General features: G+C 47.5%; 1 protein-coding gene across 3 annotated transcripts in view; it reads left to right on the top strand.

Moving 5' to 3' along the window:
* The first annotated feature begins 596 nt into the window (after window positions 1–596).
* Window positions 597–14,711, top strand: part of UBE2D2 (ubiquitin conjugating enzyme E2 D2) — a 28,801-nt gene continuing 14,686 nt past the window's right edge. For 2 of the 3 annotated variants that reach the window (XM_050905075.1, XM_050905077.1), the window contains exons 1-3: window positions 597–677; window positions 11,268–11,331; window positions 14,671–14,702. In XM_050905075.1, coding sequence (XP_050761032.1) covers window positions 654–677; window positions 11,268–11,331; window positions 14,671–14,702 — 120 coding nt within the window. In that variant the 5' untranslated portion in view covers window positions 597–653. Of the gene's footprint in view, window positions 678–11,267; window positions 11,332–13,957; window positions 14,003–14,670; window positions 14,703–14,711 lie in introns of those variants that run through there. The other variant, XM_050905078.1, reaches the window with a different exon arrangement.

The following is a 14,711-nucleotide window of genomic DNA, read 5'->3' as shown; positions in this document are numbered from 1 at the left end:
GAAGCCGTCGTCACGCGCGCCGCCGGCCAACCCGCGCCTCACGCAGCCGCCGCCGTCGTATCCTTCCGCGCTCTCCCCCTCCCCCTTCTGGAGAGTTCTGCACGGCGGCCGCAGGACAAATAGTCCCCGCCGTCCCCCCCTCCTCCTCTCTCTCGCCCGGCCCTACCCCCGTCGCTCCCCAGCCCGGCCTCGGCCCCCGTCGCGGCGGCCGCCTCGGCGCCGCCGACGGCGCGCCATCCGGCGGCGGCGGAGCGCGGCGGGGGTTCGGAGCGCCGCGGCGGAGTGATACGCGGAAGGCCGGCGAGGGAGCGCCAGCGCATAAAGAGGCGGCGGAGGGATGCGGTAGGAGCTGCGGCAGCGGCAGGGAGCTCCAGCCCAGCGGCGCCGCCAGGGGAGCAGCGCGCCAGGCCGGCCCGCCCGCAGGCCCCCCCCCGGCCCCCCCCCCCCCTCCGCCGCCGCCTTCTGGGGGGCCCCCTCCCCTCCCTCCTTCCCTCCCCCCTTCTCTCTCTCCTTCCCCTCCCCCCCTTCCCCTCCCCCCCCCTTCCGCGCCGCCGCCACCTCCGCGCTCCTCCTCCCCCCCCCTCCCCCTCGGAAAATAGTCCCCGCGGGCTGCCCCCTCCCCGCCCGCCCCTCCTCGCCGCCTCGCGCACACAATGGCGCTGAAGAGAATCCACAAGGTAAGGGCAGGGCCCCGCCGCCCCGCGCCCGGCCCCGCGCCCGCCCGCCCCGGCCTGGCGCTCGCCTTACATAACCCGGGTAGGCCGCTGCCGCCGCCGCCGCCCCGGGCCTGGCGGGAGGTGGGGAGGGGGGGGGAGGAAGGCCGGGCCGGGCCCTGCCCCGGCGGCGCGGGGTGCCTGCGGTGCCCGCCTCGGCCGGCGGGTTACGGGCGCCTTTCCCCGCCCGCGCTGAGGGGACGGGCGGCCCCGCCGTCAGGAGAGGCGGCAGCCGGGCCTGGGGAGGTGGGAGCGGAGGAGAAGTTGCCCGGCTTTTCCCCTCGGCGGCGCGGGCCGGGCCGCGGCTGCCGGAGCGGGCTCGGGGGCTCCGGCCCAGCCTGCCCGGGGCGCTTTGTTTGTTCCCCCCGGGAAGGTCGCACCTCCCCGGGGCCGTGCCCTGTTCCCGGGGGCTGTTACCCCGGGACGGGGGGGAGGCCGAGGCTGGCGGTGGTCTCGGCGGCCGGGCCCCTCCGAAGCAACGTGGCCCCCGGAGCCCGGGCCCTGGGGCCGCGAGGGGGCGCCGGCGCCGGGGCAGGGCCGCGGGCCCGGGGGTGGGCAGCGGCGGCAGCAGCCGCCGCCAGCTGTTGCAGCTTGAGGGGGTGCTCCTCGTCCTCTGGAATCGCTCGGGGCGTGGAACTGGACACGCGGGGCGGGGGAGGGGGGGGCGCAGCAGGCAGGCAGCGAGGAACCCCGCGCTGGAGCGGGGGCCGCCGTTCTTGGGAGAAGGTGCCCAGAGGAGTGAAACGCTGCCGGCCGGCGCTGGAAGTTTTGGCGTAGCTCGTTTGGGACCTTCGCGGTGGAAGGCTCTTCTCCTTCCTCTAGGAGCGACGATCTTGGTATTGGATACTGAAGCGCTAAGCATAGTAAACTTGTCACGTTCAACTAGTGAAAATAGTGTGATTTGTTGTTTTAATGGAGCCAGTGCTGCTCTACAACCTGAGTCATCTAGTAGGCTTGTAGGGAAAGGCATGCGAGGTGCCTTCTCCTCCTGGAGCAGGAGGTGCACTGCACTTGGTGTCCTGGCCCTTTAGAAGAACGCTGCTGCTGAACCCCCTGTAGTCTTAAAACCATACTTTGCTTGATCATCATAGTGTCTTTTACCAGGAGGAAAAAAAAGAGGATTATTGAAGTACACTTTTATTACCTTGGTGAGTCAGGCAGGGAATTAATATCCTTTTCCCTGCAAAACGTGTAGCTGTCAGTTTGGAGTCTCCATGCAGCGTTCAAGTGTGGAAGCTGTTCCTCCCATAGGGTTTCTGGTCTCGATTGCTATGTAAATCTAATTTTTGTCGAGAACCAGATGTGAACCGCTACCTAGTATTTAAGATCAGTTTGCTAGCTCTGTTTTGTTACATATGTAGTGTCAGATTTGGATTACGTGTTAACATCTTTGCTTTGATTGTAGGTTATCTTGAAGTTTCTGTGAAGCTTTGTGTGTCGTACTGATCAAATTAAAGCTAAAGTGGAGAAGAAAATTGAAGAGAGCTTGAAGGCTTACGTATGCTCATGGAATAGGTAGAGCTTGAAAGGGAAGGATTTTGAGTATAATTTTAGCGTGTTTGAAACTTCCAGATAAGTGTACGGTAGCGGGTTACATAAGGAAGTTGTGCTGCAGCTGAGTATCGCTTGTCTGCAACATTCTGTCACTTACTTTAGCGATACTCAATACGCCGTGAAGACTGTTGCGCAGCGCGTTTGTGGGCTTGCAGGTGTTTTGAAAGAGCGCTTCCTCCTTGGGAGCGGGTCGTGTGCCTGCTGTTGGAACAGACCTAGGAGACACGGCAGTGAATGCTGAACGGGGTAAACGTGGCTGCTGGGGGTGGGGGGGACACCCTAGATCATGCAGGGCTTTTGTGGGGAGGGTATATCTTCTATCAGGTAACTTGGGAAGTGGGGAAAGCTGCTTTATTGTAGTTTAGTGCGTGCTCAGGTTCAGGATTCAACACTCTATCAGAGCACTTCTGTTTCTAGTCTGTGGCTTTTTAACAGGAGAGAAGCTGAATGTGTTGAGTCTTTGTTAACGTTGGGTGCTTGTGGACCGATTCTTCATGCTGCTTTTCAAATATAAAGAATCCTGAGCGGTAGTGGGGCCTGTGTAAGGTTACGAGAGTTTTTAAAGCCTTGGGAAGTAGTGAGAGCATCACCAAAGCAGTGGTGTGTATTGAGCTCTGCAAAGTACCACGTGTTTCAGTGGAGTAAGTGTGGTGGCTGTTGAGGGGAGACGATAGGGCTGTAGGCAGCACTTCTAACAAAGTATGTGAAGGGAAATAAAACTGCTTGTTCTAGCAGTCCAGGTGCTTTAAAAGTTAGATGGGAGTTAAGTTACAGACTAGGAAGGAGCATTCTTAATTTGAGTTACTGGGGTTGTCTAGCTTAACTACTTCAGTAATAATCACTGGTTGTTTACACTCCAGCTATTTTAAACCCTGTGGACAGTGTTCATATCATCATCTTGTTTTTCTTCTGGTCTCTGGGAAAAGCAGCGGTATCTTACGTGTAGTGACCATCCCTGTCAGGATAATGAGGGGAACAGCAAGTTTCCGACCTTTGCTGTTGCACATTGTGGCACGAACAAAAGCCTGCAGAATGTGGATCAAGTAGAAATAATCCCGATAGATGTGAGTACAAGGAAGCGATGGGAAGGAAAGCTGCTGCTTAGGCATTTTTAGAGGGTATTATCAGTCTGTATATATCAGTGTTCAGGTCTCGATCTTGCCACTGGCTCTTGTGCTTGGCAGTTTGGGTTTTATGCTTGACCGCAGACTATGAGGTTTTCTCCAAAGTTTTTGAGTCCTTGGATAATATAGGGATGAGAACTTGGAAACAAGCAGAAAATCCCAAGAGTAAACCTTTGATACCGTGTCAGCAGTGTTACCTGAAATGGCCTCTTGCATGTTGAACTCTTCTAGGCTGGAAGAGGGGCAGAACAAGAAGTTTTTTGTAGCTGGGTAAGTAGTGGTGTTGATGGTACGTGAGGTAGCACAAGAACGTGCACAGTCCGTCCTAGCGTGTCTCTGGTGGCATGGTTGCTCTTGGTTGTCCAGAGACTCGAGCTGGATAACGTGTCTGCACAAAGCAGCAGCAGCTGTTCTTTAAGCAGATGCTCCGAAAGAGCTCGGACTTGAGACCTGCTATCAGATTGCTGCTTGTATTATTCACTGCAGTCTTTCAGGCAGTGGTGTTCTTAATTCTTGCTTAGGTGCTTACTGGCTCGCAGGTCTAAAACTTGGAACTCTTTTTCATGTGAGAAGTGTTTGAGGTGTAAGCAATGATGCCAGCCAGAGTCCCTATGAAGTGCAGGGATAAGTGACGTATACCAATTTCATTGTTATTTTTATATATGTATAACGATGATCTATTTTATCATGGATATATTTTAGAAGAAATGCAATGTGAAGATATCCAGAGGTAGGGTGGGAGTGATACTGGAGGGCCGTAATGAATGGCTTCCATTTTAAGGTTTAAGCCGAAGCACTTTGGATTCAGCTGCATCCCCATCTGTGTTCCTTATCTTTAGGAAATGCATTACCTATAACTGAATAACTAGGGCACTGTTTGGAGTTCTTTGAATGGGAGAGCAAGTAAAAGGTTAGTTCATTGTCTTTATGGGTTCCCCATATGAACTGCTTGATGGACCCTACAGTGAGGGGGAAGGGGAAGTCGGAAGCTGTGCTTAAGCCCTACGGAAGTAAAACGTTTTCTTATAGAGGCATGGTGGCTTATTACTGCCTCTGGTAATGTAGAGGCCCAAAACACAGGTAATGCTTTGCAGAACTAAACTATGTATTCCATAGTGATGTCCCTCTTCAGCTGCAGAAGACAACAGGCTTGCCTGTAGTCCAGAGCTGCTTGACCTCCTGAGATGCTTAAGCATCACTTCTGCCAAAGTGAGCACTACCCACGGATGGGCTGTGTTAGATTGATCGGCTAGGTGAACAACGCTAGTGTTCACCGAGTTGTATGCATGCTACCTGTGCTGAGCAAACTTTGTGTTATTTCTGCGCGACCAGTTCTGCTTTACAGCAGCCAGTGGGAACAACTTGTTCCTTCCATTATGGCCTCTTGCTGCGTTCGTGGAGCTGCCAGCGCAGCCCATCTGTGTTAAATATCTTGTGTGTTGCTAGTACAGAGAATACTAGTTAAGCTTCTGTTAGCTAGCTAGGCTTTTTGATACTCAGATTCCACACCAGGAGGAAGTTATATGTTACTTCGGTCGTCTTGCTGTTCAGGCTTAAAAAAAAAAAGGTGACAGTCACATTGGAGCTTGTTTGTAACATGTACCTTGGTTATTCCTGTATTTCATGCAGCTTGACTCATGCTACTCACTTAACTGCTTGCCTTCTAACTTTTGCAGAGTCTTGTAAGAAGTCAAAGTCAGTGGATCTGAGCCATTTCAAGCATTGAAAAAGCAGATTCTGCAAAGGGAAAGGATTAAAATCTTTCTGAAGAGTAAAACGCTTCTGTTAATAGGGGTAGTAGCCTTAGAATGGCAGATACTCTGGAATCGCAAAAGTCCTGTAGACCAGGAGAGCACCTATGGATGCTGTAGGGAATCGGTGATCTGACCTTGGTGCACACGTGTGAGCGCTGCCTTGTACAGAGGGACCGCTTAGCAAGTAGAGAGCAGAGCTGAGTGAAATGCGTGGTGGATATAGGCTCTTACACCTCACCCTACACAGTACCTTCCGTGACAGGTAAAGGTAGAACCTGCTGGCCCAAGGAACGTGCGGCAGGCTCTTGCCCGACCTAACGTCTGCATCGGACCTGCGCAGGTAGCTGGCAGCTGCTTGTCTGTGCTGTGGTCCTGCTGCTGCGGTGGGGCAGAGTGCTGTCGATTTGACTTGGGCCCTGATTCTGTATTGCTGGGCACTGCTCTGTTGGAAGCTGGTGACAATTCATGGCTAAGTGGCTGAAAGTTCCTTTTTGGTTAGATAAATCACGGTTTTGTAACACAGCCCCAGACTGCCTGTCACAGAAGGGTTCAGGGGCTTCAGGCAAGTTAACTTGCTAAAGCCAGATTAAAAGCTTGTTTCGCTTACAGCAGCAACCTGAAGCAAAAAATTAGGCTTATAATCAAGCTAATGATGTGGTCTCTTAGTAAATTACAGTTTGAAAAGAGCTCGAACTGGAATAGGGAGGAAAGACCATGGAGTCCAAGCTAAAAGGACTTTGGATAATCTTTGACTGTTGGGAGGTGTACATCTAGTGTATTGGAGTGTATTTGGGGAACTGTGCTGTGTACCAAGGTTTATTAAAATTCCTGAAACTGACTGCTAAAGAAAGGATGCTGGCTTTTTACTTGCCTGATTGGCTTCTTGGTGTTGCCAGTTATGTTGGTTATTCTTACCACATGCTGCATTAGCATTAACTTAATCCTTAAAACTAGTTTTATCTTCTGGCCAGAGCACTTTTTGCCAGGAACATGTTAAACTGGGAAGGGAATTGTTGTCTAGAGGAATAAATTTGAACTTCTCTAACAAATGTCTTTGGAGTTTGCGATTAAAACATAATTATAACTTGAAACATGCAGGGTTACACTTTAAGGTAAGACTTAAAATGCTGGTGTTTGATAGTGCTTTAAAAACTTCTTGTGCAGTTTATGAACTCCTTGATCAAGATGCATTTTAAATGCAGTGTACTAGCCGCTGGGAAATAGGCTGACGGGAGGAGGGTAGCGTGGGTCTGAGTGAGACTTGTGGCACTGGCTTTCCTGTGTGCCCTGAGGCCTCGCTGGCAGCTGGTGCCTTTCATGACTTGCGAAGCACAGCTAGGGGGTCTGTGGCATAAGCACGCTCCATCTTCCATAAAATGCTTTCCTGGAACCTCTGAGTAGGGGTTTGTTTTGTTGGGAACTTATGAACACAATTAAATCTGCTTTTGGAGCCTAAATGTCAATTTCTTGCGCGAGTTTTGTAGCTTTCAGGATATCTAGTTCATGGATGTAATGGTAGTAGTTTCATTCAACTTGGCTGTTGGGCAAGACACCTTGAACCTTGCTTTGCTTTGCATCGTGCTTCCATGTCCTCATTTTTGCTGAGGAACTAATTAATACTTCCAGCTGTAAGATGGGTCAAGTTAATGGTATGATCTGCAGCAGTGGGCCGAACCCCAAGGTTATTTTGCTCTAGGGGAGATGGCAGAAGCTTTAAGTTCTGTAAGTTGGCTTTCCAGCTGAAGGCAGTTCATGGTGAGGTAGCTTCCTGAGAGCTGAATAACTCAAACTGAAACTTCATCTAAAGGCTGCTTGAGTCTTCACTTTTAAGTTCCTAAAGCAAAACCTTCTGCATGTGCTTAAGGATCAGAAACTGTCTCAAATGGCAGCCAGCTATGGCTTTCTTCAGGTTTTGGTTTAAAATCAGTGTTGGTGAAGATCAGACTTGATCGTTTACCAGCAAGCCTTCCCAGATCACAGGGGAATATAGCAGGCCTTGCAGCTTAGGATCTGATACATGCAGTAATGGCTGGTTTGTAGACGATACCAAACTGTAACTGTATTAGGAGTTCCAGTTTTATGTGAACTCCAGAGTCATTTGTTCTGAGTTACCAACCAGCTGGTTCTCAGTCTCCCTTGGCTACATCTGGAAGCAAAGACCTCACTAGGTCTGGTGGTGTGCTAGCAGTACCTTGGAAACTGCACAGAAGTCTTCAAAGGGCAAAGTAAGCTCTCCGACAGATGCAAAAGCTTGGCACTATGCTGCAGCAGTGGATGCTCCTCTCCATTTGTACCTGGATATATGCAGCCGTACATAGCTACCATTCCTGTTTTTAAACTTGGCTCTGCAGGTCTGACACGTGAGTAGTGGGAATCTTGCTAGCATGTCAGCAGCTTGAAGAGAATGGTGTGTTAAAGCGATCATCTGTGCCCTGCCAGGAAGTCCGGTAATGTGCAGAGGCAACTGGCAGTCTACTGCAGCTAGTGGCTGTGCTCCAGAGGTGTCTTGTGGAGGCTGAACTTCCTTGTTGTTATCCGAGCTGTTGTTCTACAAAAGCTGGGAGGTTTTGTATCACAGGGTGTCCTGGTTTCGGCTGGGATAGAGTTAATTTTCTTCCTAGTAGCTGGTACGGTACTGTGTTTTGGATTTAGGATGAGAATAATGTTGATAACGCACCGATGTTTTAGTTGTTGCTGAGCAGTGCTTACACTAAGTCAAGGACTTTTCAGCTTCTCATACTGCCCTGCCAGCGAGGAGGCTGGGGGTGCACAAGGAGCTGGGAGGGGACACAGCTGGGACAGCTGACCCCGACTGACCAAAGGGATATTCCATACCATATGATGTCATGCTGAACAATAAAACTGGGGGGAGGTGGCTGGTGAGGGGGTGGTGAGCAATTGCATGGTGCATCACTTGTTTTGTATATTCTTATTATTTTCCTTTCCCTTTCTGTCCTGTTAAACTGTCTTTATCTCACTCCACGAGTTTTACCTTTTTTCCGATTCTCTCCCCCATCCTGCTGGGGGAGAGTGAGTGAACGGCTGCGTTGTGTTTAGCTGCCTGCTGGGTTAAACCACAGCACGGGGGCTTGAAGTGAGAATTGTTGCTAAACTTTTCCAAGCACAAGGAGCTTATGCATTGCTTTTTACACAGGCCTTTTAATCTGTGATGTTTCAGTCTGAATTTATAGGGCAGAACCTGAAATACTGCCTTAGGTGAGAGCTGTATCACTGAGACAAGTGGTATGAGTGTTCATTGCAAGTCATCTCTTTCCAGTGAGATACTATACATGGCTTCAGAAAACAAAAGTATTCCTTCTAGCTGGAGCTGAAGATTGAAGAGAAAGAAATAGTATTTTGATGAGAAACAGGGCTGCTACTAACTGAACTTCATTGTTGCCTCTGCATCTGTTGTGAGACTGACCTTGTGGTGTCCCTTGAAGGTGTGTTGTTTCATCCAGTTTGGTGAAGTGGTGCTTTTGAGCAGTGGGACGTAGGGCAGCTTTGGCGCTGTGTATTCTACTAGCTGGTAGAATATGTGCTCAAGCTGCAGCCTGTGTTTGTAACTATATTTCCCCTTCATAGTAGGGAAGGTGCATGCTAGGTTCTTAAATATAATCCATAGTAGGTTGTGGTCTTAATGGAAAACATGGATTCTTACAATTGTGCTCCTTCAGAGTCTAGTGTTGTTGCATCGTATTTATGCATGAAACAGGAGTGAAGGGGATGAGAAGTGGTAAGGAAGAGAGGTTTAGATGTGGTGGGTTTTTTTTAATAGATGTGTTTGGGGTTTTGAGTACTGTAGCATTAAATTGTCTTTTCCAGAAGATTAGAGTCCAATAGCATTTGGAAGTGGTCCGTACTCTATACACGTTTAGATAGAGTAGGTGTATTCCTGTTTTTAAGTCATCATGCCAGTACTTCTGAATTTGTGCGCGTGGAGACTCACTTCATTCTTTGTAGCCATGACTAGAATGACCACGAAGGCATGTGGCCTTTAGGTGCCAGTGAAGCTGTGTGTAAGTGGCTGCACGTTCCTGTGCTGCACTGATTGCCCAGGGTGTCTCTCTGCTTCAGCATCAGCAAGCAGAGCGCAGTGCAGTCTGCTACTCGTATTTTTCAGACTGTCGCTATCTGAAAGCTTTTATAGTACATGCACTTCTCTAGGGCGGAGCAGTATTCTTCTGTTGCTTAGGATGATACTCAACGTATTTAATGTTCTGGAGTTAAAGCAGAGAGGTGTACAGCGAGTGGTGTGAAGTGTGCTGGTGGGGAGTGAGAGTGCATTGCTGATCTTCATGCTAGCTGATGCTTGCAACCAGGAGGTAAGGAGGGAGTCCTCACTTGGCTAAAGCTGGCTACTCTGAATTGACATGCATAACTGTCAACTCTGAAGGTCTTTCCTCCTTCAGAGGATATCTGGAGATGCTCTCCACCTTCCGAAGGGAGTAGGCTCTTCAGCAGGTGCTGCATGCTCAATATCTACTCCTGTCCGAGGCTATGCTGAGCCACAAAGTGTGGGAGCAAGGTTTGCTTGGGTCAGCACTGTAAGAACCTCAGTAGGAGCACTAGAAAAGCTTCAGTGGTCTGGTGTTAAGTCAAGAGGCTTTCAGCTGGGGCTCTTTAGAAGTTGGGAGACACTGAGAGCAAAACCAAACTTGTGTGTGCTTTACAGTAGTCAGGGTACATGAAGCTTTGTGTCTCCACTGCAAGACTTCTGGGGGACTGCATACTGAGAGGAAGATCCCGAGATTTACCTGTTTGATGTAAGGCAGCATTCTTCTGTTGTAACAGAAGAGGGTTTGGTTAGTGGTGGCCTCCCAGTTCATGGGAAGTAGAAGCTGGAGCTCCCAGAGATCGCCTATTCAAGAGCTTAAATACTGCCTGTACATAAAAAAAGGCCATTAAGCGGCAAATTTTTTCCATTCCTGCAGTCAGCTTGTCTTGATCATTGTCCTTAAATGTTTTGTCTATCAAAAGCTTCGTGTAACTCTGGTATCTGAGACTCCACTGTGGACTGTTGCTGGTAACCCTTGCAGACTGAGGTGAAAAGCTGAATGCGCAGTGGGCATGGGAGTGTTTCCTGAATGCTAGATTTAGTTGTCCTTGTAATGGTTGTCTGGTGTTTATGTTTAGCTTTCTAGACTGAGCTAGCATGGAAAAAAGTTAATATGTTTGGGCCCGTCATGCAAAGCAGGTCAGCAGCTGAGCCAGAAATAGAGCAGACAAAGTCTGACTTTAAAGTTTTACTCTATTTGCACTTCCTGCTAAATGTCCACTTCCTGAGCGAATTGCTAATGCGAGTTACTGGTGACAACATGTGAACTCTCTTTCTGATCTGGGCTGAAATTTTGCTTCAGACTGAAACTTGATATAGTTCAGAAGTACTCTGAATTACTCAACCTGTGCAGCCAGAGCAACTGAGACTCATAATGGGATTTCTTCAGAGGAAAATTTGACTGACACAACTACTTGAACAGTGAGGATTTCTGTTCATGGGCTAGCAGTTCTATAGGTACAGAAGGCCTTGCGTTTTATTCCATTTAGCCACCTGTATTCACTGATGCATACATCTGGAGAAAATACAACCACAGGTTGTTGAAGTTTTGTGTACTGTAAAAAGGCTACTGCAGGCTTGAGATGATAAACTAGATCACTATACCTGGAGCAACCTGGAAGCTGTTACAATACAGGGGATAAAATAAGGCTGATACTGAGAGTTGTTGGACTGAGGCCATGTTATCTCTCTGTGACCTGGAGATAGTGGAATATATAATACCTTGGTAATGCTTGGGATCTCTTAAGTTCTATTATCAGTGAAGGCAAACCTGATAGACCCTATGACTTGATGAGGATTGCTGTGACTTAATACTATGTGGCAACCTAGAGAGGTAACAGCTGCATATGGCAAACATGTTACCTGGATTTAAGATGCAACTTTGCTTTCTGGAGTCCTGGCTATTAGTTTTGTGGTGTTGCCATTCTTGTGGTTTCAGGAAACTCACTAATGTGAGCATTATGTTTATGAGCAAGAATGATAGCTAAAAAAGCTGCTAGTGGCACTTTGGCTATAACATGATTGGTTTTGAAATTAAATGAAATAAATTGTTCCTGTTTTCTAGGAGTTGAATGATCTGGCACGTGATCCTCCAGCACAGTGTTCAGCAGGGCCTGTTGGTGATGACAGTAAGTATGCTACTATCAGCAAACACCTGCAGTCTCTAACTTTGAACTCTTGGTCGTAGTTTAGGTGAACAAGATCAGTAGGATATTTGCAATGAGACAAGAACACTTGTGAATTCACCTTTTGCTTTATAACTTTACCTTGGGCCCTGGGGTAAATTCAGGTACGTGCATTATGCATTGGCATTTAATGCATAAAAAGCCTGAGATGAGGGAATGTGTTTACACTCTTTCTTGTAGCAGCTCTGCCATGTAGAAGAGGCTACATAAGAACACTTCGAAGCTTTGACTGGCATGCCCATTAAACAGCATGCATTGAACTTGCTGTGCGGCGTGGTCTCTCTGGCAAGCGTGCTGTTCAGCAAGGCATCCAAGCTCATGAGAGTAAGGGAAATTTAAGTAGGGAAGCCCTCCATCTATGTGCTAAGAGCTCTAAGCTTAGGTATCCTTTTAAAAGGAAAAAATTAGCTGTGAAGATCTTTCTGAATAATTTCTGAACTGTTCAGAAGTGCTGAAGTGTATAGAAACTTACACATTCCTATGGAAATCTAGGACTAGATTTAAAAAGCACTTGAAACCTGAGTATGAAAATACTGAAATTAGTGGAGATGTTACTGTTCAGCAGTGCTTTCAAACAAGTGAAAGCTGCCTTTGGTTTTGAGGGTTTTTAGCAGTAGTGTCAAGCTGCTTCTAGTTACTCCACAACTTATTTCGAAATACTGTTTTGAAAGCAGAAGAAGCTTGTAGTTTCGTGGAAGAGAAATTACTAAGATGTAGAGCCAGTCTGAGGCTTTTCTTCCCTTAGATTAGCAAGTGTGATTTGTGCCATGATAAACTACTTCATAGTTTCCAAAGACTTATGAAAGGTGATGGAGATCGTCTGGTGGAGGAGGTGGTAGCGTAAGTTAGTGAATGCTTATAATGGAAAGTTACTACTGAATACAGAAATCTTCAATATTTGATTCTTCTCCTCGTGCCACCTTTGAAAGACCTCTGATGAAAGACTTTCACTATTGAGAGCAACACTTTGGGTGTATGTAAGTGGATAGCAGTGGCAGCAACAGAAAGGTGCCTTCTCTGAGATCCCTGTGCTCTAGGTCTGCCTCAGTTGCCTTGTCAGAATGATATTTCTCAGAGTTCAGGACATGCTGTGCTTGCAAAGTGGTATCTTGGGGTTAGTCCAGCTGATGTAAGCTGTCCCCAGTTATAAGCTTCTCGTCCCTGTAGTTCATAAACTTTAGAAAGCGAAGAGCTGTTTCTGCCTTGTTAACTGTAGGGACAGGATTTTCTTTGTCTTAATAATGTAGTTTTAGCCCTCTTCCACCTGCCTCTGGCCTTTGTTTTGGAAATATGCTCGGGACTGGATTACACTAGCATACTTCCAGAGTGCTACACAGTGGCTTAGTTCACTTCCAAACATATACCAATGCGTAGCTACTGAAAGTCAGCAACCCCTTACTTTGTAAGTAACTCTGAGTGGCTGATTTCAATGTAACGAATCAATTGAAATAAGCTCTGCGTGACAAATCCATCTTTTAGTTCATCAGACTTGTCCTGAATGTTGTGAGACTCTAAAGCTTAGGTTAAACAAGCACTTTCCTTGAGTCTGGGGTGGGAGTTGGGGGGGGGGGGGGGGAAACCATGCAGCAAACCACCCTTCTAGCTTGTAAAATGTTAAGATTCAGTGTGAAAGCATTTTTCTTTCTGGTTTCTTGTTGGGTTTAAGACAGTAGTTGGTTATATCAGCTTCTCTTTTCGGTGTGCAGAGGTATGCAGGTCAAGGTCCAGTGCTGTCTGTGTACTCCAGTGCAGTCACAGTGAATCTTATCAGCATCTGCTGATGGCTGTGGAATTCTTGGTGGTTTTTCTGTGATCAGCCACAATCTTCACTGCTGGGTTTCTGCTGCCCCTTTGTCCTCTTATTCTAGGTTTCTCACTGTCGTGCTGCAGGTGATAGGGACTTCCTGTGAAGCTGTCTGAACCTTTTTAAAATGTGAACACTAAGTATGACCACATGAGCCACTGTCTTGATTTTCTGACTCTACATTGAATGCAGAGTTTCTCAAAAGGCTCGCTGGTGTTACCAGCTGCAGTACCCTTTGTAACAAACCTGCTGCTCTAACCAAACACTCTTCTCCCCTTGCCTTGGCAGGGCTGTTCCTGCTCTTCTTTTTCCCTTCCTTGTATGAGATCGTTCCCAGCTGTAATGCCTGTACCACATGTAATTAAAAACTGCTCATGCTAGATTAGAACAAGTAGTGCCACTCTGGGCAGAAATTGTTTTTGGCCCAGGTAGTCTTGAAAGCTGTAGATGCCAGTTGCAAGTTAAGTACACACCTGCAGGTGGCTTCAGCTTCTGTGTCTTGAAGACTTACCTGGCAACAACTGGAGTCATCTGTACAGCTCCCCAGTTCTGAAGATGTGATATAGCTGACATCCATGCAGAGGGAAACTTCCCATGGTACTATTTCACAGCTAATTTGTTAAGCTGGTGCTCTTTGCGCAGGCTAGCATTAGAGCCTTTGGAGAATGCAGGAACCCTGAGAACTTCCTGATGTGCCTTATACAGATTAACAGCTTTGATTGTTTTCCTTATGTTCTGCAGCATAAAGACATTCTTCATGAATCTTCTGTATTACCAGATTAAGATGTTCTCTTGGACAGATGCATACGAGTGAGACTTAATTTTTGTCCGTTTAACCTAAAGTCTGTACTAGCACATCCTGGTCCCAAGTATTGAGCAGGCTGTCATTCTTGCATTCCTTTAAGACTTGTATTGCTTTCTGCTGCTTTAATGAAATCTTGAGGCCGCTGTGGAGACTAAGCTTAAACATTCAGTCAAGATACCACTGGCTTAGGTTACATCTTTACATATGGTATATACAAAGCTTAGGCTTAGTCTCCATTTGACTAAGGATCTATGTAGGAGAGATCCTACCTGAGAAAGGTGTGAGTTCATACTGTACGTTTGCTGTAGCTTGCTCTAAGAGGGCAGTCATTGGAAACTGGGCTTTGATTCAGGTGCTTCATTGGAAACTACAAAGCTGAACTCACAAATTTGTTGAGTCTGCAAAGTTGACTAGAACTGTCTGGATTTTTATTGTAATGGGATTTTTTGCAGGGCACGTGTGTGTGGCACCACAGCAATCCCAAAGTGTGGACCGAGTGAATGTGGACTGTTGAGTACTTCGCTCTGTCTCTGTTTAATTCTTTGGCTTGCTTCCCTGCAGCCTTTCAGAAGGCTTTGTTTTTAAAATAGACTTTTCTGTGCTGCTTTGTCTGGAAGAAAGTAGTTCATTACTTGAGCTTCTCCAAACTGAAGTAAATCTTTCTCTTTTTCAGTGTTCCATTGGCAAGCTACAATAATGGGACCAGTAAGTATG

This window comes from Gymnogyps californianus, chromosome 14 (genome assembly GCF_018139145.2).
Source record: "Gymnogyps californianus isolate 813 chromosome 14, ASM1813914v2, whole genome shotgun sequence".
Lineage (NCBI taxonomy): Eukaryota > Metazoa > Chordata > Aves > Accipitriformes > Cathartidae > Gymnogyps > Gymnogyps californianus.
The sequence above is the reverse complement of the archived record's forward strand: the minus strand, read 5'-3'. Positions and strand labels throughout refer to the sequence as shown.